At 39.9% G+C, this 24261-nt stretch overlaps 1 protein-coding gene across 13 annotated transcripts in view; it reads right to left on the reverse strand.

Moving 5' to 3' along the window:
• Positions 1-24261, reverse strand: part of WRN (WRN RecQ like helicase) — a 48797-nt gene that overhangs the window by 18373 nt on the left and 6163 nt on the right. For 9 of the 13 annotated variants that reach the window (XM_064510281.1, XM_064510283.1, XM_064510284.1 and 6 more), the window contains exons 5-23: positions 22105-22253; positions 19671-19820; positions 17551-17623; positions 15618-15729; positions 14629-15052; positions 13901-13981; positions 12725-12869; positions 11394-11469; positions 10565-10632; positions 10071-10179; positions 8257-8325; positions 7628-7710; positions 6296-6402; positions 5318-5505; positions 4378-4552; positions 3549-3730; positions 2271-2372; positions 1794-1886; positions 392-533 (exon numbers count right to left, since the gene is read on the reverse strand). In XM_064510281.1, the coding sequence (XP_064366351.1) occupies positions 392-533; positions 1794-1886; positions 2271-2372; positions 3549-3730; positions 4378-4552; positions 5318-5505; positions 6296-6402; positions 7628-7710; positions 8257-8325; positions 10071-10179; positions 10565-10632; positions 11394-11469; positions 12725-12869; positions 13901-13981; positions 14629-15052; positions 15618-15729; positions 17551-17623; positions 19671-19820; positions 22105-22253 (2528 nt within the window). The remainder of the gene's footprint in view (positions 1-391; positions 534-1793; positions 1887-2270; positions 2373-3548; positions 3731-4377; positions 4553-5317; positions 5506-6295; positions 6403-7627; positions 7711-8256; positions 8326-10070; positions 10180-10564; positions 10633-11393; positions 11470-12724; positions 12870-13900; positions 13982-14628; positions 15053-15617; positions 15730-17550; positions 17624-19670; positions 19821-22104; positions 22254-24261) is intronic. The other 4 variants (XM_064510285.1, XM_026116342.2, XM_064510287.1 and 1 more) reach the window with 3 other exon arrangements.

The raw sequence follows: 24261 nt of genomic DNA on the forward strand, positions 1-24261 counted from the left end.
GCCCACAAAGCACAGGACAACTCCCCACAATGCAAGTACCAGATGCTAATTCTGAGCAATGCTCTTGCACCAGGTCTTGGTGCACCAGGAAGGTCTTGGAGGCAGAAATTGTCCCTTAGTTGTATTTGCACACAGTCAAGTACAACATGCTTAGGAGGTGTATTATTTTTATTGCTGTTGCATTTAAACACAACAGACTCATGAACTGCAAGGGAAGTGCAGCTGAACACCCTCCAAAAGTCTATGCTACCTCTCTCTATGGACATCTGCCTCTCTGAGAAAAAGGCACGGAAAGACACATTGATGTATTGTTTAGGACGTCAGGAAAGAGGGCAGGGCACCATAATGATCCCTCCACTCCCAAAACACAAGGGTTTTTAATGTCACTTACAGACCCTCGGAGAAACAAAATGGGAACTTTAGTTCCAAACTTCTCATCCAGGGCACTCACTGCAGACATTAGCTGATAGGCTTGCTTTCCAAAGTCCTGTAAACTTCCTTCTGAGTCACTGGAGGTTGCAAAACAAGAAGTTCTGAAATGCATAAAGAAAACCAAGATTAATTACATTCGAATCAAATCCCCCAGCCCTCCCCCATTTTCTGTTTAGAGCATGATAAACTAACAAAACACACACTTTGCAAGTTCCATTCATATAGGCAATTAAACGCACTTTTGAAAGCAAAGATGATCTAGGACTGAAAATGAGACCAAGCAAAAGACAAAAATCCCATCAGTTAAGACAGCAGGACAACCAAACACTACGCAGTTCTTCACAGTACGTGCTTTGACAGAAGATTGTCTGAACAATCTTCCGAATTATTGGGTATTTAAATATTTGGATTGTCTTTAGCATTTTAGACATTTTTAATAGCATCTAATAGCCAAAAGACTTTTGCTCTCTCCTACGAAGGGGCGAAAAAAACAGTCTATTTCAAATGATTTCAGATCTACAACACAAATCCACCATGTCGTCCTTTCCTGGCACAACAACATCACTGTCAGCAGATTGAAACAAAGATCTCTGAAACAAATTCTGTTCTTTCATAGCTTTCAAAGATCTTGAGCAAAAATGCCTTAATCCCTGAGCATATAGGAAATGTAGCCAAATGATAACTTTTGGCAGAGAACATAGCATAATTTCTTGTCTCTAATCAGAAAATATTATGCTGCCAGCAAGTACAGAGAGACTATTTATTGTAATTTCAAAAGAGCGTGTGTTTGCATGAGAGGCAGAGGGAGGTGCTTCTACTCATACCTGTGAGTACTTATCTCTTTGCTTCCCTTCGGCAGACCTATGAGACAATTAGTAATGCTAAAAACAACATATGTCAGCACCCACTGTAACAAGAAAAGTGCTCCCTTATCACTCAGGCAGTGATGACCTTAGACCTATGACCTTAGACACATGGTAGCACACCCCACTTTCAAATGTTTTCTTTAGGGATTAATTATGCAACATTGATGCCAAAGACTAACAAACTGCTACCAGAAAAAGCCTATTTCAGTCTTTAAGAATGTTACTCTGAATCGTTTAAACCCTTTTAGGAACTGTGACCATACTTTGTTTACAGACTTTTCCACAGCCAAACTTAGCACTCACGAGCTGTCTCTTGGCTTGTTCAACTATTGAGTAGCAAGTTAACAGAGACAGTTGTTCAAAAATAAGCTTCAGACTGAACATCTGCAAAATGAAGTGCATTAAAAAAAAGCAATCCTTTTTTGATTGTTTGCCCAGTAAGTCAGCCTGAGTGAACCTAACCTCCCATATCAGTCTTCAGGAAAGGACGTTTACCTGGTCCTGCAATTATCACAGCATTCTTCTGTGCCCATGATGCCCGAGGAGACCTTTCGGAGTCGTTTGTCTTCAAAATGAGACAAGATGATTCTACCCAACAGAACATGGGGAATTCAATAAAAGCACAAGAATTTACCCATTAATTTAAATTCCAGAAAACAATGAGTTGAAATCAGCATCATTAATTAATTCACCAGGGAGCCAATTTTTGGCCTTTGTTCCTCTAAAGAAAGGGGTTTTTTTCCCCCCCAAAAAAGTAAATAAGAAACACTTGATGCATGCATATGTATTTTTATATATATATATTTAAAAAACATGCTGAAGGTCATATTTCTAGATACTGCTTTTAAATATTGAAGAACATGTTGGCAGAACACATTGCAAATAAAAAGCCTTCAGTTGTGACTGAGCCACAATGGCTCTTAATGCTAACTCTGCAATTACAGAAAACATGAAATAAAATACAGTACTCACTTCCTCCTGCAACTATTTGAGATAAGGTACTTCTCTATTTTTGCCACCATCTTTAATTTATACAGTCGGAACGTTTCATTGCGTATCTCGTTGAGACGATGTCTGTCAGTCAAGAGGAAAAATGAATAACCTTAAATACTGGTCACTATCCCTCTGTCTCACAATGAAGTTGAAACATGCCAGACAGCTGTCTGAATCAAGTTGACTGGAAACAGCAGGAAAAGGAAAACTCTTAAAACCAGACCAAAACCTGCCTGCTTCTCCAGAAGCCTGATCTCTGTAGCACAGAGTATTCAGGAAAGCCCCACGCTCATACTTTTCTACATGTGGCAATTATTCTCAAAAAGGCAGATGGAGAGATCCAGAGCCTCTTCCAACCCCACAAGCCACTAAACTACAGAAATTAATGTGGAAAGGTGCAGAGCAGGGAGGGAAGAGGCTATACAGGAAAGTCCCTCTCAATCTCCAGTTTTCCAAATAAGCTCTAGCAATTCCTCATCAACACAAGGGGCCAGATTACAAATGTGCTAGGACATTAGCCACCATTCTTTTAAGACATCAAGGAACAGTATGTTAGGACACCTATTGCCTAATTTAATACCCCCTAGGGCATTCCCTGAGAGCAAAACAACTGAGAAAATAGCATGGGAGTACCTTGCAGGAGGATGGGGAGTTCACTCTGCCCATGCTCTGAGCTGCTGCATATGAGCCAGACCATCCGCACCATGCTCCTTGTGGCACGCATGGTGTGGATAGCAAAACAACACTGCATGTGTTCTCAGGTTCAGCATCACTATCACAGCTACACCATTTCCAGCTCAAAGTTGAGTGGGGAAATCCTCTTGACTTTCCTCTTTTTCTCTTTTCCTCTTGACTGAGTTGTAAGATGCTTCTGTGATCCCATACTAGCTAGGGACAAAACCAACAGGAGACCTCTACAAGCAGGATTTCCCCTTAAAAATGGATAATGGAAAGCTGCAGATACTTTTACAGCATCAACACCTTAAGGGAGACATCTGAAAGCAAATCAAATGATTTACAAGATTTCATCACTGCCTGTCTTGGAAGTCTTCTCTGGGAAGCAGGGCTGGACCAAACACAGCCTCAGCAAGATTATACTTTTTCTAGAAGATAATACACAATCATACTAATGTACTTAGTTCTTGGAACCAAGCTGTTAAATTCATTATAATTTCAATCAAAACTCCCCTGCCTCTCTTTCTCTGTAGTGGTAAGTTTTGGCTATCCAGGTCAAATCAGTTGTTCTCAATCACTTACCTGTTTAAAGCCAAGTCCGCTGATGTCCACAATACATGACAAGAAGCAGGAAGCCCATCACGACCAGCTCTCCCAATTTCTTGATAATAGGATTCCATTTCCTTAGGGGCACCGTAATGAATAACCTTTCGGATATCTGCTTTATTGATACCCATTCCGAATGCCACTGTAGCTACAACACACTACAAAACAAGGACCACACAGAGTACATTTTGAACTGAACCTTAAGAACATGTCTAGATTTCTAGTAATGCTCAGACATTTGGTAATAACTTCTCACTATGGACTCAGAATTCAGCCTAAAATATGCAGGCTACAAGCTTACTAACAGTAATGTAGGAGCTGAGTACAAGAACCCTGATACTGGTAGGAGCATGAGCACAGGATTATAATAATGAGAGCAATAACATGTTGTGGCACATACTAGTGTTTTTTCAAGCAGTTCCCCCCCCAAAAAGAGGGGCACAAAACATATCCTGAAGGGGAATGCAAGAAGTCCCAGGATCATTCTTTGCCTGCTCAGCTGCTGAAGAAGAAAGCAGCTGACAGAACTCAGGAGGGCATGGTTCCAGCTACCACCAGCCTCCTCAGATGCTATACATTTTAAGAGATTTACTAAAGGTATTGGCAACATATGCCAGCAATATTACTATCAGCACAGACCAGCAATTTCTTGCCCAGAATGGGAGATATACAGAGTAAACTGGAAAGACAGGCTGATCTTTCCAAATTTTTTCCTCTGTATGCGTTCACACAATGACTGACCCATTTTCTACCAGAAACCCTACCGCTACAGATGGGACTATACATGCTTAGTTTTCCATGTTACCTGAATTTCATCCCTCATAAATTGGTGATGGATATTTCTCCTTTCTTTGATTCCCATACCAGCATGGTATGCACCACAGACCACATTCAACTTCATCAGCTCAGATACAACTTGTTCGGTGGCCTTTCTTGAAGGGCAGTAGATGACAGTGGGTCCTTCAAACTCATACACAGAACTGACAAAAATATCAAACACGTAAAGATGTTGCTAAAACATGTAAAGATACAGAAAAGGAAAAGCTACCCATCTGCAAAAACTCAACCCTAATTAAAAAGAGGATGTAGCTTTTGCAGGAGTTCAACTTCAAGATTTAAAGATTTAAATAGTTTTAAATGTTTTCTATAGCTCCTTTATTTTAAATTTCAATATATGGATAAGATCCCAGGTAGCGTGAAAAGTCATAACCCCACATACTTCAGAGGTACTGCAGCTTAAAACCAGTTCAGCACCTTCCCATGGAGCTGCTTTAGTCCAACAAAAGTAAGTTTGTGCTCCTAGGTTTTCCACAGCTTGTAGCTTTCAGTGCTTGGGACTGATCTCTGAGCTTCACCATATGATGTGAAGAGTTTGCCAAACAGCTCTTAGCAAAGCAAGGAGGAAAAGGTGTTTTGTCCCTTTTATGAAAATAGTTTGACTGAACACAAGTTGTCTATCTTTTAGGAAAATGGAGTTAGAAGTTATTTTGTGCCTTGGCACACTCATGAGGGAACACTGAGAGACCATCCTTTCCTGCCTCAAAAACACTTTTTTAACAACAGAATGAATGGGTGGCGGTGGTGGGGAACCTGACAAGTGACTCCTGTTATATCAGAGCTGAGCTCAGGAGAGAGCCCAGTGTCTTGCTCACCAGATCAGTTTAAAGGCTATTAGCAGTTCTTGGTACAATGCAGATAACCTCATAAGTACTGAGGAAACAAAGAGCACAGGCTTAAACCCTCACCTTCCTTTCCTAATAAGAAACTGCTTCAAATCCCTAAGGATATTTCCACTTTGTCGTCCAACTTCTAAATACAGGTTAGGTCTGTCAAAACTAGTACATGTGACCTGGGGATTCTTCAGGTTCAGACAGTTCACTATGTCTTCTCTAATCGAAGGGCTTGCAGTTGCAGTTAAAGCAACAATGGGAACCTGTAATGAAGAAAAAAACAAACAAAAAAACCAAAACAAAACAGTGGAATCAAGTAGTTTGAGACCCCTCACTGATGCTTTCTTAGACCATGAGTCAAAACTTAAGTAGCAGCATGAGAACAGGCATTTTAGTCTGCTTATGTTCACTACATCAGCTCAGTGATTTGAAAGCACATAGGCAATATTCAGCCTCCTAGACTTTTGGTCTATACTGTTCAGGAGCGGGGATAAAACACTATTTAAATATAGAGCGTTTTTTCATGAGTTTTTATGTTCTTTATTTGTGTCTTCAGTGAGATTAGGTTTTTTTGATATGGTATCCTAAAGTAGGGGACATTGGATAAAGCTTTCAAGGACAGAATCTACAGTTCAGGCCTAAATTTTGGACCTTATGCAACAGTGCTTCAGGAGTGCCTAGAAATCTCCGCTGCTTGTCCTATCAAGTCACTTCACCAATTTCAAAAAAATCCTTAGATACTAAGCAAGAAGCTTCAGGACAATATCTTCCAGTATAAAGGGATCCAATTAAATCTTAACTCTGATTTTCAAAAGTATCTGATATTCCAGGTTCAGAATATCCACCATTAAAAAAAAGTTGGGGATCAAATAAAATAGTAAGTTTTGGAAAAAACATAAAGCCTATTGACTGATAGAGACCGCGTAAACTCCAAAACGGCATGGTAGGTAAACCCGAAGAAAAGCAGTATCAGAAGATATCTCAATCTATCACATAGAAAGGGGATGGAATCCTTCTCTCCAATTTGAGATCAAACATATCAAGAAAACTTACTGACGGCAGAGCCTTCTTTAACAAGCCCAAACTCCTAAAGGAATTTCTGAAGTCATGTCCCCATTCTGAAATGCAGTGAGCTTCATCAACAGCTATGAGCGTGATACCTGGGGAGAGAAAGCCACAACATGGGCACATTACTTAAATAGCAAACAAACCAACACGAGAAGCTGGAAAATACAAACCACTACATTCTGCTCAATTTTACGCACTACTGAGAATGCACCTAGCAGTCTGCTCTCCTTTTTTTTTCTAGATGTCTTCTGCTGTAACAACTCCCCAAACCCATTTTTCTATTGGCCTCTTATCTAAGAGAGCCTAAGAGCTTTTACAGATTTTCTCCCCACTTTGTTTCCTTTTCCAGTTTCCAAATCTCAAACACGTCTCTCAATTGGGCAAACCCATGAGCTATCCCCAACAATTAGAACACACTTCATCTTCCCTTTCCACACTCCCTCACCAATTATCACACATGTTGTTTACAGATGTCATTAGCTATATTTTCTTGATTGTAAAACAAAGCCTGCAAGTCTCAGGAAAGTACTGAGGAGAAAAATACAAGCACAGAAAAATATGAGAGGAAAGGGGTCAAACATGCCCTGGGAAAATAACACTACATCTTCTCAAGCAGGAAAAAAAACAAAAAACAAAACAAAAAAAAAAACCCCACAACAACCAACCAACCCTCCTCAACCCAAGTACAGATACCACATATTCCAATCTTGGCCTCAGAGAGGCCAACTACACAGCTTCTCAGGTCTCCATAGATGTTCAGCTTCTTCCCAGATGGTCCTGCCTTGCTACAGCACTGAAAACTCAGTTTCTGAATCACAAAAAAAATTCTCAGAGTTTGTTCCTTAGATATACTCTACTATTTAAGAGATGTGACAGCTGCATCAGTTTACTTGATGAGAAGACAGTTTACTAAGATATAGTATCATGTGTTTCAAAACACAATTTTATTGTCACATTCTGAGAAAAATCCGATGATTAAAATACTTAAAAGGCTGAAATATGTTGAAGCATTGTTTAGTAACATACATTTTCATCCTATGACTGAGACCCTGTTCCAGCAACCCTGTTATCAGTAATTTGTCTTTTGCATTCCCATGCAAAGAGCATGCTAAACACACTACTTACTTCTGATCATCTTTGATCAACGACATGATCTTCTGATGCCATTTATTGGCAGTCACTACCCTAGCCTCTGAGCTGTTTAGTGGCGAGAAGTAGAGGTGGAAAAAAAATCTCAAAGTATTAAAAAAAAAGTTTAAGTGTAATTATGAATTTAAGCTGTCTACCAACTTATCCCCAACTTTAAACACAACTTACCAATTGTTCGGTCGAGATCCTGAAGCAATGATAAGTTCCCCGAACAGAACTCTGGAGTCATATATATGACTCTGTAGTGACCCCTACAACATTAGGAAAATACACTGTCACAGAAGAAGTCCCAAATAATTCCACCAAATGAAATGAAAGCATGAACGTCTAGATGATGTAAATGGGGACAAGGACAGACTTCTGAATGGAGATAAGAGGAAGCAAATGATGAATGCAGTGGAAAGGATGCAAAGTTAGCAGGATAGCGAACCAGTAAATAATGAAACAGGAAAAGAAAAACAGACGAAAAGAGATTTACTAGCTTTCGGAACTAGAAGGGACCGCTGTGATAACCCAGTGACAAATACAGGTCTAAGACCTGCGATTCCTGTATAAAACCTAACATAAAGCTGAGTCAACAAACCTCATCTCCCTAGCCAGGGGGCACAGGAAGGTGACTATATCCCTCTCACATGCTCACGTTGCTAACGGGCACATGCAAGCAGTACTGCTGACTGCCAGGTTCCAGGCCCGAGCCATAGTCAAGAGCTTCAGAGACGTCAGATCAGAGCATCCTACTTGACTCAAATACAACTACGTCAGTACCTGCAGTCCTAGAAAGCTTAGGCAAGACTTACGCTTTGATGCCTTCTTTGATGTTTTTCAACTGAGCTGATCCAAGCAAGCAGGCTGGAATTTCTGACATTCTGCAGTAAAAAAAGCACAGTCATGAACTGACTTAGTCGTAGATGTTTTCTGCCTCACTTTCCAGCCTATGCCAGCACTTAAAGCTAGCACTTATCAAAGCACTTAAAGCATTTATTAAAGAAACTTCAAGCTGTGGGGTCAGAGTATTTTCCTCCAAGGATCTCGGGGGAGGGGGGGGGAAAAAATCTCTTGAAAAACAAGAATGGTCAGTCACTATTCTGCCCACCCAAATGCTCTTCTACTTCCCCTCCAGCTGTCCCCCACAACGCATACGCTTTATTAGAACAATAAAGAGTCAAGCAGATTAAAACCATTTTCCTTTTGCAAAAGGTACATTGACTAAAAAGATACCTGAAAAAACAAAATACGATAGGGAATATTCTCCAATTATCATCTTATACAGTTCATCACGTTCAGGTGTCAGACTTACTAGCCTCCAATCTTTTACCTCACCTCTAGATCTTTTCTGAGCTAAAGGTACCACATCCACTAACTTGGAATCGAGTGGCTGCTTTTTAATGACAGGTTCAATACTTATGCTTACCAACTCAGTCACTTGATAGTCAGTCTCTCCTAGAACCCTTTGACCTCTGGCCTCTTAACTTGGTGATTTACTGCTTTTTAACACTACCACTTGCTTCATCACCTTCTCCCCTCTCATTCCTCCACATTTCAGTACTTGATAGGACTGCACCCAGACTGACAGCCCAATTATTGGATGCATAAGGCTGTAGAAATTCAGTCTCTCAGCCTTCAAAATGAATGATCCACTGAGCAGGTAGTGAATAAAAAGGCCGTACACTGACAGTAACAGTACAATAGCCAGAGAAGAAGCCAAATATATTATAGACACTCTGCTGATCAATACTCAGCCCAAGAACTGCTATCATGCCAGCTTAGGTTGTCCAGCCATTCAACTGCACAAAGTCATAATTCACAGCAGAAAATACCACACACTTAAAAAAGTCTTTGTATCCCTTCTTTCATAAAAGGCATTTTCATTCCAACTTGGACAAGGCAGAAATGACCTAGACAGCTCAGCACGATTTCCAGACTGTAGCACTCAGTAATATAGACTGAATATATCAAAATGAATAGCCGTTACAATAACAAACAAGCTACAGCTCTGTACAAACACAGAGAGCACTAACAAGTATTAAAATCCTAAGGGGAATATTTTGGCAACACCTGTGATTGCTCATAAGAGTGAATCAGTGTCACCCAACAATTCCCGCATCAGACCTCTATAACTAGGAAGAAGAAAAGGGGCTAAGTGATAGGAGATCTCTTTACTGTTCATCTTAAAAATCTGTGCCATAACCTTGATCTGAAGTGCCTACAGCTGTATGTTTTTCCAGACACTACTGTTTAGATGCAAGGGACGCCCTAGCAAGTTTTAAAGCAACTCTCACAGGCTGGAACAGCCTGTGAAATTTTCACAGCGTTTGCTCCATCTGTCCTGTCTGAACAGAAAAGGGCCTGTGGATCGGAAAATAATTGAGAATGACCCACCATCACAGATCCTTTGCAAATTCAGCCTACAGTTTATCTAGTTGGCGAATGCAGTGATCTTGAGACTATTTACAGAGATTAAATTTGTTTCTTGAGAAATGTGTGTTTTATAGCTGACACACACACAGTTTGCTGTATGAAGCTGCAGCCTTAAACACCAACAAATGCCACAGAGAATCTGTGGGTTTCCACAGGAAATGCAGAAGCAGCCTATTACTACTGCATTACTTACGTCAGTTGCAGCACTTGGTCCTCCATCAAAGAAATAAGAGGACAGATGACAATTCCAGTACATCCAGTGTAAACAGGGGGAAACTGGTAGCACAAACTTTTCCCATAGCCTTAAAAAAAAAAAAAAACAAAAACAAAAAAAAAAACACTGAAGTAAAGCATCATGCTTTCTGTCACTCAGCGCAGCTACATAAGACAATGTTTACATCATGTTGAGCCCTGTAAGAATTTGTTCCTTCAGCAGAGGGACAAAGAGATGCGAGACGAATGTGGCCTGCATCCATTCAAGGCCCCTCCCTACCTCAAGGTCAGTGGTGAAGACAGGGACAGAAATGCAAGCAGCGCAGTGGGCTGAGACTTGCAGAGTCTGAGGCAAGTCCTGCACACTCTGCCCCATGATCCAAGTGGGCAGTCTCCAAGTTTCAAAGTCCTACTTTCCCCAGCAAGGAAAAGATTTTGCACATCATCTTAAGCATGGACTTAAAGGTAACTTACCAGTTGCCATGACAACAAGATTATCTCTTCTGTCTTTTAAAACAGAACTGATCACTTTCCACTGGACCCTTTAAATCAAAGAAAAATATTTTTTTTTTTTTGCCATCATATATACAACATGTAATTCTGTGAAACTGCATATCTGATTGAATTTCAAGTTAAAGAAATCCTTCTGGCTATTCAATATTTTCCTCCCTTTCCATGTTGCATCCAGCCAAATACTGCTTATTGTATTGCTGGAAATCCACGTTACAGTGGTATTTCTCAACAGAAGTAAGACAAGCAACACTTGGTGCAGTCATTCACAGAAGACTACAAAACAAATTCTGTCTCTCATACTTTAATAAACTGACAGGCAAACACTATGAGAACTATACTCATCATCAACACAATAAAGAGGACCTTAGTGTCACCAAATACAGTTTGGATCCTTTCATAGGTGTCTATAAGAAAGTACAGTGAATTAAAAAAAAAAAATCACTTTTATCCCTTTAAAAAAAAAAAAAAACAAAAAAACCCAAAAACAGAGCTTTTTCCAAATGTTGCTCTCTGACCACAGACCTGGTACAATAAAGCTTTGATTACAGGAGTCTTGCCATCAGGAGAGTCAAGAAACTCATCCTCTACTGTGAAAGTACAGTATTGTAGATACTTCTATGTAAGATTTATTTCAATACCTTATTGTGGCAAAGGCTGAATTTATTTTTCTAAGGCTTTTGTAAAGGTCCAAGTTTGTTAGTGGTTGTTAAAATAAAGAGTAATAAAGTCATTCCATTTGAAAGAAGGGAAAGAAACTGAAGCCCAGAGCTTTAACTGAAAAGATACTTACGGTTTAAAAGAGGAATGCCCAAAGTATGTCTTCAGACATGCAACTTGGCTTTCACTAGGTACTGGCAGCAATGGATCTTAAGGGGGAGAGAGGAAGCACATCTATGATTGAATTTTAGAAAGCAGCAGCAACAGCTTGAAAGACAACAGGCTGCTTATGGTTAGTGATGCCCAGGGCCTAGGATTTTGGCAACTTCAGTAAAAAGAAGTATATCAAATTTTAAAGGTGTTTATGAGCTGAAATTAAGGATTAAAAAAAGCAAACAGGGTCTCTCAGAAGTAGGGTTCTGAGAGACCCTGCGCAAAAAGAACATATGGCCTTATTAATGAGGTAACAAAGCAGTAGATACTGTAGTGTACAGCTGCATTACTTGGAAAATGTTCAGAAGAGGTAATAGAGCCTAACAGTGACTTTTAAAACCTTAGTGAAGTCATGCTAATCAATACCTGACATTAAAGTTGCTCACAGAATTGTGTTCTGAAAAGGACACAAAGGATTCCCTGATCTTACTGTTAACATTAAGGAAATGCATTTCTTGAACAATTTCACTTAAATTTATAATTCACATTCAGTGAAAAGCAGCAGAAACTATTACATTTCCAACTAGTTTGTCTGCTGGGCAAGCACACATTTCCTGTAACAGCCTGTCAGGCAATTGTTTAAAGAAATTAACCTAAAAAGATTAGACTGCTGGATGGGGACAGATCAGCTATGTTCTGGCTGGAATCATCAAGTGTTTCTTCTCTTGGCTGACAGTATTACTTTTGGTAACAGGGTCCATGGCATAGCCTCCTTCCCCAGTGGTACAGGTTATCAGGCAGCAAAGGCTGAAACAAGCCAAGGGGTACTTTGCTTCACATTTCAGCCTGTTCTCTCATTTGATTTTATCTCCCCAGGGCCAGCTCTAAAGTATCAGGTCAAGATCACCCCCAAGCCAGAATTTTTCAGAAGTCCTACCAAGCAAAGAAGCAGTAGTGGTGGTACCACAGAAGAAAACACACAGTGCAGGTAGTGTCTTCTCCTATGCTGTATACTGAATAGATCTCCTCTATTCTACATGACCTCAATATCCCCAAATCACTTTTACTCCCATCAAGTACACACAATGCCTACTGATCACAGCAGGAAACAACTGTGTTTAGCCAAGGACACCTTTAGGTTTAAGTTTTGATCTTGACACATCAACAGGTGCTCCTTTTGAAATCAGGATCAGCTTTTACTTTCCACTTCAACAAACCAAGTACAACATGCCACTGTGCCTCCACATCTGCTTCTACACACAGTACATTATTATTTTTGATTTAATCCATACACTATATTTTAAAACATACCCCAACTTTCCTCTTCTTCCTCCTCAATGCCTTCATCTTCATCAACATCTGGAGCAAGGTTCAACTTTGTGTCAGAGGTTTTCCCGGTTTTATTAGACTCTCCATCAGCCAAAACCACTTTAGAATTGTCAACATCTGCTAAAGACTGAGAATCGAGGAGAAAGTTAATCCAGAGCATGAAAGGGTAGATACAACGCCTGTTTGAGGTAACATGACACAGTAGCATGTGATTTTTAATCTAATTACGGCATAGCTTAGATCTGTTGGTGCATAGCACAAAGAAAATCACAGTGGTAGAACTTTTAGTAGTAGAAGTTTTCTGTCTTTCAACTGAGGAAGGTAGAAATTTCATAGAGAAATGACTTTGAGGCTAGCTGCACACGCACAAAAAAAATAGAAAGAATGGGATCTCAATGTCATGTTATGCTCAGTGCTCCTCCAACATGGCACTCCAAGGAACACTTAAACCATTCCTATTCAAATTAGCTTTTTAAAGCAAAATTGTGTTTCTAGAAGATGGACATGCAGCACAGATCCTTGTAAGGCAGACCTGGTCCTTCCCTAGGAGTAAATGCAGCACTTTTTCCCCAGACCTTTTGTATTTTGCTTCTTATTTAGCTGTAAGCAACACATACAACCTCTACATGTGCATGGGCACATCAACGCCTGTGACTGCCATAATGGAACTGTTCAAATGCTTCACTTGAAATGCATAAACACTCTGCAGGACTGGGGCAAAGCGAGGGTAAAGACAAGTAAGACAGAACATCTGAATCGGTAAAAACACCAAAGAACTGAGCCCTGCAAAGCACATGGCTGTGATGCAGTTTGTTTGACCTATAGCTCAGGTGAGCAGCATCCACAGTGCACAAGCTGCCTTCTCAGCTCAAACCCTCAGGCAAGGGTTTGAATACGTGATACTTAGAGCAAATCAGCTGCTGAATGATAACCTACACAAATGCAGGACACAGGTGGAAGGGAAAGTCTGAGCTGGTATGGTAAAGATGTGAAAAGGATAGGTGGGATATTGAGGCCTAACGCTGGTAACTTGAATTCTTTAGGTATCCATGTTCTCCTGACTTCCGTACATCTTTCATAAGCAACTCCCTTTGCTTTGTTCCCTCCCCTCAATGCTGTATTCTCCTCTGACCCAAGAACGAACTCAAAGGCACTTACTTTAAGCATCTCCATTTCCAGTTCTTCATCGCTTTCAATTACACAGGAAACATTTTGTTCGTTATCTGTGGAAGATGCCTCCTAAGGAAGAAAAGAAGATACATATTCTTTCCTATCATGAAAGCTATTCCTATTTTACCAAGTCCCTTCACCCCTCCTACCTGCTATAAACTATTTCTCTATGCTTTTAACTCTTATTGAAAATAACTCAGCTCGACATTCAGCTCTGATGCCTGCCCATAATGAAACATGTCTGGAAAAATATTAAAACGTAAGTCTTGTGATAAGAAAACAAAACTAATATCACCAGATGTGGGAAACACTTGGAACATGATAATTTGATGCAAGAAGCATCAATCCACATTCAGCAGTCACTAAAAGGGCTTAGATAAAGATCTGCTTTCTATTCATGACTAAGCAGGAGGTGTAGACTGCAGAATCTGTCCTCATACTGCAGGAATTTCTTACCATAAGTGTATTAAGAATTGAAAGAGTAAAACTAATCAGACTATCTTGAGTTTCTATATTCAGTACTAGTTCTCCCAACAGTCTGAAGAGCAGCTCAGTGTTTGACTACCTCCATGAATACTTTTCTGACTCCAAGCCTTTCCTCTAGCTTGCCCTAATTTTCTCTCAGCAAGACAACCTTTTAAAATCCCATGGGAAATTAAGGATGAGATCACTTCCTCTGGCGAGTGTTTATGCTTTACAAGGGCTTTTCTCATTACCTCAGGCACAGCTTCATTTAGAAATTCTTTTGCAGCCTGATGCTCCAGCATCTGTAACTCGTGCTCAGTAATGTCTAGTGACATGAAGTCATCTCTGTCTGCTCTGTCCTTAGAGTCAGCTGCTGCAGGCTCATCTTTCTTCTCAGCATTATCGTTCTCTGCTTTTCCTTCGTTACCGTCTCCCTCCCAGACGCCAGCTAACGTAGCATCTGAGCAGATGTTGAAGTCCCCTTGCAGTTTTTTAGGAAATTCGGACATTTCAGCTTTTTCAGCTTCAACATCTGTGGGCTCTAGAGCTGCCCCACAGCTCTTCTCCAATGGAGAAGGGGAGCTGGAACCACCAAACAGCGTGCTTCTTAAAGCATTTACATTTTCTGATATATCAGCTAGTATTTCTGCAGCTCTGGAAGGTAAAATAGGAAAGCTAAACAAAAATGACAAAGTATACATCTTACCCCCAGAGAGAACTGAGAATTCTAAGATACTCAGTTTTTCCAGACAGATTTCTCCAAAATCTCATATACAAGGGCTTGTCACTCAGCTGCAGCTCGCTTTGCATCAGAACACAAATCCAGTCTCTTTGATGACACTGAAGAAAAGCTACAAAAAGATTGTCCCAACACACTGTTCGTGGTATTGCTCCCACACTTACTAGAAGTCTGGATACTTGATACAATTTGTCACTGAGAGCCCTGAATACCTATGGAAGTAGGTCTTACTGTGCATTTCAGCAATTGGATCTAACAGAGTTCAACTTCAAACCCATTGCAATTAGGTCAGAGAAAAGGTCGAGTCACATCTAGGTCCAAAGGCAACATTTTCCCATTGAGTGTGCTTTGCTTTCTTGTTGTTGTTGTTTGTTTGTTTGTTTTTTTAAACAAAGATGCAGAAATAACAGATAGCTATTAACACAAATACACTGTGTTGTGTCAGACCTCAGCAGACAAAAATCCAGTAAACAAAACACTGACAGGTGACAAAAAACTAACCTCTGCAAGTTTCCAAGTTGTCCAGAAGAGCCAGGGATATGAGAAGCCAGATCCACTATCTCTTCAGCTAGTGAAGTCAAACGCTCCTTCACATCATCTGACAACATCTCATCTATAAGAGGTAACACAGTGTTACTTGACGATAATTTGGGTTTAACATCTATACTCAAAGAAGCTCCATTCAAAGAGGCCCTCATAAGATCTATAGCTGATACATCAGCCTCCTCAGTGCTGTAGATCAAGCATATTGCATCAGATCAAATTTCCATCTATTTCAGCACTGCATCTCTTCCAGCAGCCTGTTAAATATGCTTAGGGAAAGATAATAGAGAACAGGAGCACTTTAAAGTGATCCTTCTGGTACATCCTCCAGCTTCCAGAAAGCAGTAGCAGAGCATGCTGATCAGCCTGTCTAAACTTTCTTCTGTGACTTGGTCCAATGGCTTTTTGAATCCACTTGTATTCTTCACTTTTGCAAAAGTTCACATACATACGCCGTGTCATGTGAAAACTAAGTTCCTTGCACTTCATTTAAACCTTAACTACCATTTCTTCTCCATCTCTCTTTTTTTTTTTTTAAATCTCCCCCCACCCCCCACACTGCCCTAGCCTTCAGATAAAGGCTGGAAAACACACTTATGCTGCTTACTCTCTTCCAGTGTGTACAGAAAATATCAGAATAGGTGTGTTTTTGCAGCAGAGTTCAAATTTTTCAAGAAGTTTCTTTTGCACAATCAGAAACTACCATCCCAGTGATGCAAATTCAATAATCTGACTATGTCAACAACCTTCCTGAACCTTAATGCAAGGTAAAAATCGAGCTTGTATCAGCTTCCTAAACAATGAAACCCTACTTGCAACTTTCAGTCCAACCGGAGCTGAGACAGAAGTGATGCACAGTATGACTATGCACACATCAGCACAGAGCCAACTGTGCAGCCTGAAGAGCATCAACACAGGACTGCAGACTGTGCTCCTCTCCTGTTTTTCCCATCTAGTCCTTTCATCCTGAGCCCCTGGGAGCAGCTAAGTAACAGCACTTCAGAGACATCATGATCTCTTCTCATGTAAATCAATAGAGAATGAGAAATAAGTTTGCTTGGTGTTTTTGTTTGTTCACCTGTGGGGCTTGTTTTGTTTGTTTGCTTGCTTGCTTTTGTTTTTTTTAAAAAAGCTTGTTTTTTTAAAAAAAGACTGCAGCTGTCTGAAACACAGATTGCCATCTCCTTTCCAAGAGCAAGTCCTGTGCATTTCAGGACTGTTGCAGTATTGGTAAGAAAAGAATCCAGAAATGTAGTGTAAGTCACTCCTGAGCACTGTTCAAGAAAAAACAATTACTACTGTAGCTTTCGGCATGACAACATGCTTTGAGAGAAAAGGAGGATGCAGCCAGTACAGGAAAGAAAAGCTGTTTTTCTTTTTAAGCCATATGCTACATGCAATATTGAGCTTTCCATATGAAGCATGTAACTGAAAAGTAAAACCAAGATTTCAGAGTCACTATTTCTGATCAAGTAAACAAAGGTGAGCTGCTTTGAAAATATCTAGGTCTTATTTGCATGCCTCAAAAACAACCCTAGTAAGTAACAAGCACTTTTTCCATCTTAAACTAGATTTTGGTCCCTGGATCAGCAGGATTGATATCAACTCGCTGAAGTGATCTCATTAACAAACTAGAATGAGAACAGGAATTCTTACCATCTCCTCATACAGCAGAGAAACAGCACACTGAGACTGCATTCCCACATCACTGTGGAAACACAGCATGGTAATACAGGTCATCTAACAGCCTCTGCTCTCTGCTGTCTCTAATCTCCAATAAGTCCAACACAATCCTGACACAAGGATACCGAGGGTGGGACACACTTAAGAGGAAAACTGAATGTTCAGTTATACTTTGAATTAATTCCTTATGCTTGAATGTGTAATTTACCTTGTCTTAAACCAAAGATTTTCTGGTCACCGGTATTCATATTTTTCAGTTTTTGATAAGTGATGAAGCCAGCCTGCAGAAGAAAGCAAACAAAATTCAGTGACCAGTACTCCATGGAAAAACCACATATTAAAGACTAAAGAAAAAGAAGCTGAGAGTTAGTTCAGCAAGCCATAGCATGAATTCCTTATGAATACCATACATAAGGCATTGCTGGGTCATTTCATACAACTGTAAATAACAAAGCATTGAGGCAGAGCAATCACAACCACGTATCATTTCACAGAATGTTTCACAAAGCTGAAGCCCTGACTTGAGGTCCAAACCATAGTGGATATTCTTACGACTAGATCCCAGTTTCGTTATCTTATAAAATTAGCTGCTAACGGAGAGCTCTAAGTACTCCATTCCCCATCTCATGATCTGTTCCATCTCATTCGGATTTCATGTAATACTCCAAAAGAATACTTATGAATCTACCAAGACAGATTCCATGTGTTTAATATTTGCCTTGATATGAATAACAAGTTCTAACAGGAGAAAGCAGCCTAAAGCCAGGAATGTGCTAATTAGGCTACACATGTTAATCAAAGCATCTTAAAGAGGAAGGAGAAACAAGTTACTCCCCCATGCTTTCCTGCAAGGCTCTAAAAGGCGGGCCAGGTGAACAGAGCGTAGTGAGAAGCAAGCATTGCTTGGGAAAAGCTGGCTAGAGCAGCTGCACCAGGCAGCTCAGAGGACACGAAGCCCCTTCTGCAATGGTTTGGCTCCTGCACCTTCAGAGGAGCTAACGCCCCCCCCCCCCCACACACACACACACAGTTTAACATTTAAATAGAATAGAAATATGCAATTTTTTCAGTCACAGAAGAAAATACAGGAGGGAAAGTGGGGCCACGTTGCCTATCTAATCTGATCACAGAAATAAAACCATGAGGGGAAGAGAGTGCAGTATTCAAGGACTTCCATAAAGAACAGTTTTCTCCCAATAAGCAGACAGCACTCAGCTGCACATTAGTAAATCCCTTCACAGTGCACAGAACTGAGGGAAAACTTACAGCTTTCCAAAACTGTGAAGACAGCAGAGACTTCTACAGAGCTAGAAAAATTCATATGCAACTGTTATAATTACCCTTCCTAGTAAGCCACACTGTGGTTCTGCTGTGTTAACCACTGGAGAAGGTTATGTATCTTGAAATATGCTTATTAATTTTATCTCATGTATCATTTAAAAGGAGCTGAGGAGACTGGATTTTGGTTAGAAGGTTGAAGCTTAAAGAAAGCTTAGAGAAGTTTTAAGAAGCTTAAAAAAAGACAACCAAAAAACCCCTTGGGAGAACACATCTGAAAGCACTAACAAGTTACAGTGAACGTCTGCAGACAAGAGAATTGAAGAAACATTATCCATAAATGACTTCTTTTTTAATAATTTAAAAAGCAAATACACTTGTCAACTGCATTACATCTACATAGGCTAGTCACTCTGCAAGAGTTTGGGCTCATTGCACAGACACACAGATAAACTCCACGTCATTGCTCCACTGAAGTGTACTGAGGTGACAGTATTAAGTCAGTCCAAATGGACAAACCAACAAGTATGCTGGAGGAGCGTCTGTTACTTGACAAGTTCAGAGACAGCAGAACCTCCAGGAGATTTGGTTTGTGAACAGACCTCACTAAAAAGGCAAATCTTGCAACACCGTACAACAATAAGAAAAGAGGACCTCATTGTAGGCTCAGGGTTATTGTGGTATGAGATTTCTTTTTTCCAAGCTATGTTCAATTTTATACCCCAAATGTCCACACAATACCCTATTCAAGTCATTTCAGCAAACGAGACAGATCATTGAATCAAGTACAAGTGGTAACATCTTCAACAAAGATCTTATGACAGCTCTGGATTAACACCACAGTCTAAAATGCCATTTAAGGCAGAAAAGGGATTGGACAGCCGCCTGTTTGGTGGCATTTCCACTTTCAAACACCCCACACCCACGGTAGACCATAGTCTTCATATGTTCACTATGTTTTGTAGCAGAAAGGCAATAAAACAGCAGCAAACAGCACATCAGTAAAGGAATTTGTAAATAAGGAAGGAATGGCGATCTTTTTGTACATACATAAGCATCTGTGGCTGCATACAATTTCTGCTTTTCATTCAATGGAAATTCTTCCCAGTTACTGCAGCGGACAGACTTATCTTTCAGAAGTTGCTTGCCAAAAAGGTGTTTTACCAGACCATTTAGACTCCATATCTCCTTACACTTCAGCTGGAACAAAGAAGACTTGTTTAAAGGGGAAAGCAACTGTGCTTAGCAAAATGTATTCCTAAAAGTGGCAAAGTATATTCATTACGGACAGAGAGCCCTGCATTAGTCAGTACAAACTAGTTCCTCAGAGTGACTGCTCTTCAGGCCTATATCTGCTCTTACCATATTAAGAAGTAGTGTGGCCACTGGAAATCTCTACTTTACTGCCCTAAAACTGTATTCTTGTAGGACATCTCTGTGTTGTCAAGCTGGAAAGACTGTATTAGGGCCAGATCAGCACATACACAATGAGATGGTATTGTCACACTACCAAAAAAAGAAGCATCTGTATAATGTACTCTCAGGGTAGATAAAACAAAAGCAAGAGACAAATACAAAACCTTCCTTCCTCCAGCATTTTCCAACTGTCTACATTTTTTAATAATAAAAAACCCACTCTGTATCAAAACCAAAGAATTTGATAAAACACACAGGAATGTTAATGTTTGCAATTACTGTTTTGTTATCATTTGCACGTTTGAGAAACCAAGTGCAAGGTGTAAAGCATGCAATTGCATACCATGCTAACAGTTATTCAGCCTACTGTGGAACAGTTCATTGGAAGACTCTAGAAATCACCCCACTACACTGCTGTTTTCTGTTGCTTTTCTAATCATAAGTTGTCATTCGCAGTTGCTACAGCCTGTTGTCCTAATTGCCTTTCATACAGACAGTTTGAGAAACTTTCCTTCAGACTCCAGGGATACGAGACTCACAAGCGTGGTCCTCCACCATTCTAACTTGAGAGTATTTGCAAAACACGGACATCTGTCAAGCCTAATGAAGCAGTGTGGCATCATGAGTCCACACTCCAAAATCTGCTGTCAAAAACCTGCTAACTGCTGATTTTAGGGCCATCCCCTCCCCGATTCCCCCACACTTGCCATTATATATAAACCTATTCTTCATTTTCAAGCTTCACTTTTAAGTGTATTGATGGTCTGTTCTCCCTTTAGCAAGAGAATTTGAAGTTGCTATCAGAGATGACACTGCTCATCTTCATAAAAAAAATGGATTTGGACAGTAGGAAAAACAAAAACAAAACAAAAAAGGAGGGGTGAATTCCGGGAACTCCAGGTCTGGAAAAAAACAGCTTCTTTACTATTTGAGCAAATAAATTTCATTTTTATAGCTCACAGTCCACTGAAAATTTAAACTTCGAGGTAGCTCAGTAGTTTGGGAGCGCTGCCCTGAATGTTGAAGATAGCTCACATCCCTGTCTTCCACCATGGTTTAATTATACATGATATATGAAGCATGTAACAGAGGAAGGTATGAGAAATACTATTCCTCTGCATAAATCTGTTCTCTACCACGAAAATAAGACTGGTACTATTATCCACAAAAAAAAAAAACCCACCGAGGAAAAGGGAGGTTACTGAGAGATTGAGTGCAAGTAAGCAAAAATTCTGCATGTGCAAAAGGCAGAAAAGCTTTGAGGGAAACAATAGAAATATGAACAATAAGGATGATTTGGAAGGTAATGAGCTTTTTGCCCCCTTCCCTAATAAACAGGCACGGAGATGTAACTACATTGAAATTCAGGACACGCAAAATGTAATACACCTTCTAAACATTAGGTAGACATGCAAAAATGTAATACAGCTTCTAAACATTAGATAGCCAGACCATGGAAGCCTCCCCCCACATGAGAAGACATACCACATACTTAGGAGTCACAGAAAGGAAGACATTTCTATGTCTCTAGATCATCTGACTAACACCCCTGTATGGGGGACTTGTTGGAAGACCAGACTTCCCGTACCAGGTAAGCAATAGCAGAAAGGGGGACTCCCTTCAGAAGGCATCAGCAATTCATTGCCTCTGCAGCATTTCTTTCATCTAATTCTAAAGGTTCAGCCACTGCTGGGAAAGGTATGGCATTAAAACCAGAACCCTGACTTGATACAGTGCAGTCACTAAAAAGTATAAGAAATACATCTGCAGCTGAGTTAAAAATGCTGTACCTTCTAAATGAAAAAGGTGAGCAGATCTGAGAGGAGGAGGAAAGTTCTATTAAAAACCTGGCTCACTGTAATGGAGTATTTAATTCTGCAGACTTTCTTGAGAGTTCTTTGGAAACTCAAGCTTCCCCACCTCCCCCCAATAACTTTTAATATTTCTCTGAATTATTCTACAGAACATGAAGCTTCCTTGTGCTCATAGGAGTTCAGTTCTGATAGCAAGCCTTTTGCACAGCACAATAACAAGTAGCCCTCCCAGAATAAAAAGGTTCAAGTTTTACTTTCTCATTAGCAAGGTCAGCCAGCTCCACAAAGCTCTTCAGTTTGATTTCAAAGTCACTCATCAGCTTCCATTGATCTCCCTCAATTCCTACGCCAACCTTTTTAATTGTTTCATCCTCGAGCAGTCTTTTGAGTCCCTTGGGAAAACCTAAAATAGATTAAGCCCAAACTTTAGAAACTATACACTGAAAGATGACAGATATTCTTATGGAAGTGACAAAACAAAAAAGTAAAAAAAGTTGTGATGTTTATATGATTCAGTTTGTACTCTGGAGTGCCTGGAACAACTGTGGGTTGCAATATAGACAAGTAGAAAAGAAATACTGAAAATATGCACATTCATTTTGTGTCTAAAAGCAAGGAAAGTTTTCTTTAGACTTCTATGTCATTTGTCTAACTCATCATCAAACCAGATGACAAAAAGACAATACCTCTAGGACAAAAAACATTTTAATATACAGAATTGGATGTACATGAAACCAAATGCAATATTGTTTTACTATTTTCCACATGATAATCATTCCCAATTATTGCCCTTCTGTGATCAGTGAAAACACTTTATACCATAAGTCTAGGGAACTATCAGGAGAACAGACTTTGTGGTACATATCCAGTGCTAGCACCAGGCTGGTCCAAAAACAGTACATTTAAAACACACAATTAGAAAACCAGATCCTTCACCTTGCCCAGATAAGCCAATCAAAAAGATAATAATCAGCCCCAATTGATCTCATGGCAATCCCAGATCAAAAAGCATTTTGAGGTTCTCGAGACTGAATAAAAGCACACAGCTTTTAAATCTCATTTTCTAGAAGAAACAGCCACAGGTACTTGATACCAAAATGAAAGCTGCTATTCCCCCTCCCTCCCCCCACGATTTTGTCAGCATTTAAAATTCACAGCTTCTTATTTAAACATACATCTTCAGGAACCCACAGCTGGATATCCTGAATTAGTCCCAAGGGTAATTCCAGTACCTATGAATGCGCAGTATTTCACAAATACAAAGCACTTCGGGTCTAGGTTGGTTTTGACTTCAGATTTCACCTTTTCACAACGTAATAAACATTTATATATACCAGCAATCACATTGCATCACTGATTCTATTTTACACAATAATCTCCACGCTTTTATGGCTTCCATTGATACTCTGTACAGGCTTACAAAACTATAATGGGAATCAGCTGTACTGTGGACTGTGAAGTTGCAGGTCCAAACCCAAAAGTTAGAAAACCACTATTCCAAAGATAAAACTGTGTTAGTCTGTGGCTGCAAAATGCAGACCTTCTTAAGTATGATACTGCCATAGTGCCTCAACCATAACAGACTCTGAAGGACCTTCTGAAAAGGAGATGTATATGGAGGAGCTGAATTAAGGCATATAACATATGCAACTAACTTCCTGAACAAGGGCTTTTCACCTATCTAAGAATGTCATCATGAAAACCTTCAAGGATGGGAACTTCACAGTGGGGAACTTCTGCTCCATTTCTGCCATGTCATCTAAGAAAAAAATACTATACAAACTACAAAGGTCCAAGTTCAATACTACAGAGAGGCTACAGTCTGAGAAACAGTCCACTTTAAGTTTTTAAAGGAAAACAGCAACTAAGAAAATTACAAAGAATTTTGCTAAAAAAAATTAAATACTTCTCTCTGTAGGTAGAAGAGAAAAAAGTTTTCGCACTTTATATAAACTCATCACATTAAGAACAATATTAAAAATATATTTATTTTTGCAACAAAATATGGTAAGCCCTGTCCATTTGACTAGATCTGCCAACATTAACAGTCCTGTAAGTCAAACATTCTGAATAATCAGAAATTGGCTGTGGTTCATGGTACAAGGTTTCTACCTCTGTCTGTTCAAAGTGCATCTCCCACTGCCATGAATGGAAGCTTTCGAAAACAATCCAGACAGAAACACCATCTTTGGCTGTAACACACTTAGCAGCAGCTCACATACAACCATATCCAGCATCAACAAATAGACAAATAACTTCACCTTCAGAATAAAAAGCATTTCTGCTCTTTGTATCTCTTCTTTCCTTAGCTTCCTTTCCTCAAGTCTCTTTTGTGCGCTCATACCTTTCTGCCTCCCAGATTGAATAGCCTCCAGCAATTAAGTTTTCCACCCCATTTGCTATAAATGACA

Source organism: Dromaius novaehollandiae, chromosome 4, assembly GCF_036370855.1.
Source record: "Dromaius novaehollandiae isolate bDroNov1 chromosome 4, bDroNov1.hap1, whole genome shotgun sequence".
NCBI lineage: Eukaryota > Metazoa > Chordata > Aves > Casuariiformes > Dromaiidae > Dromaius > Dromaius novaehollandiae.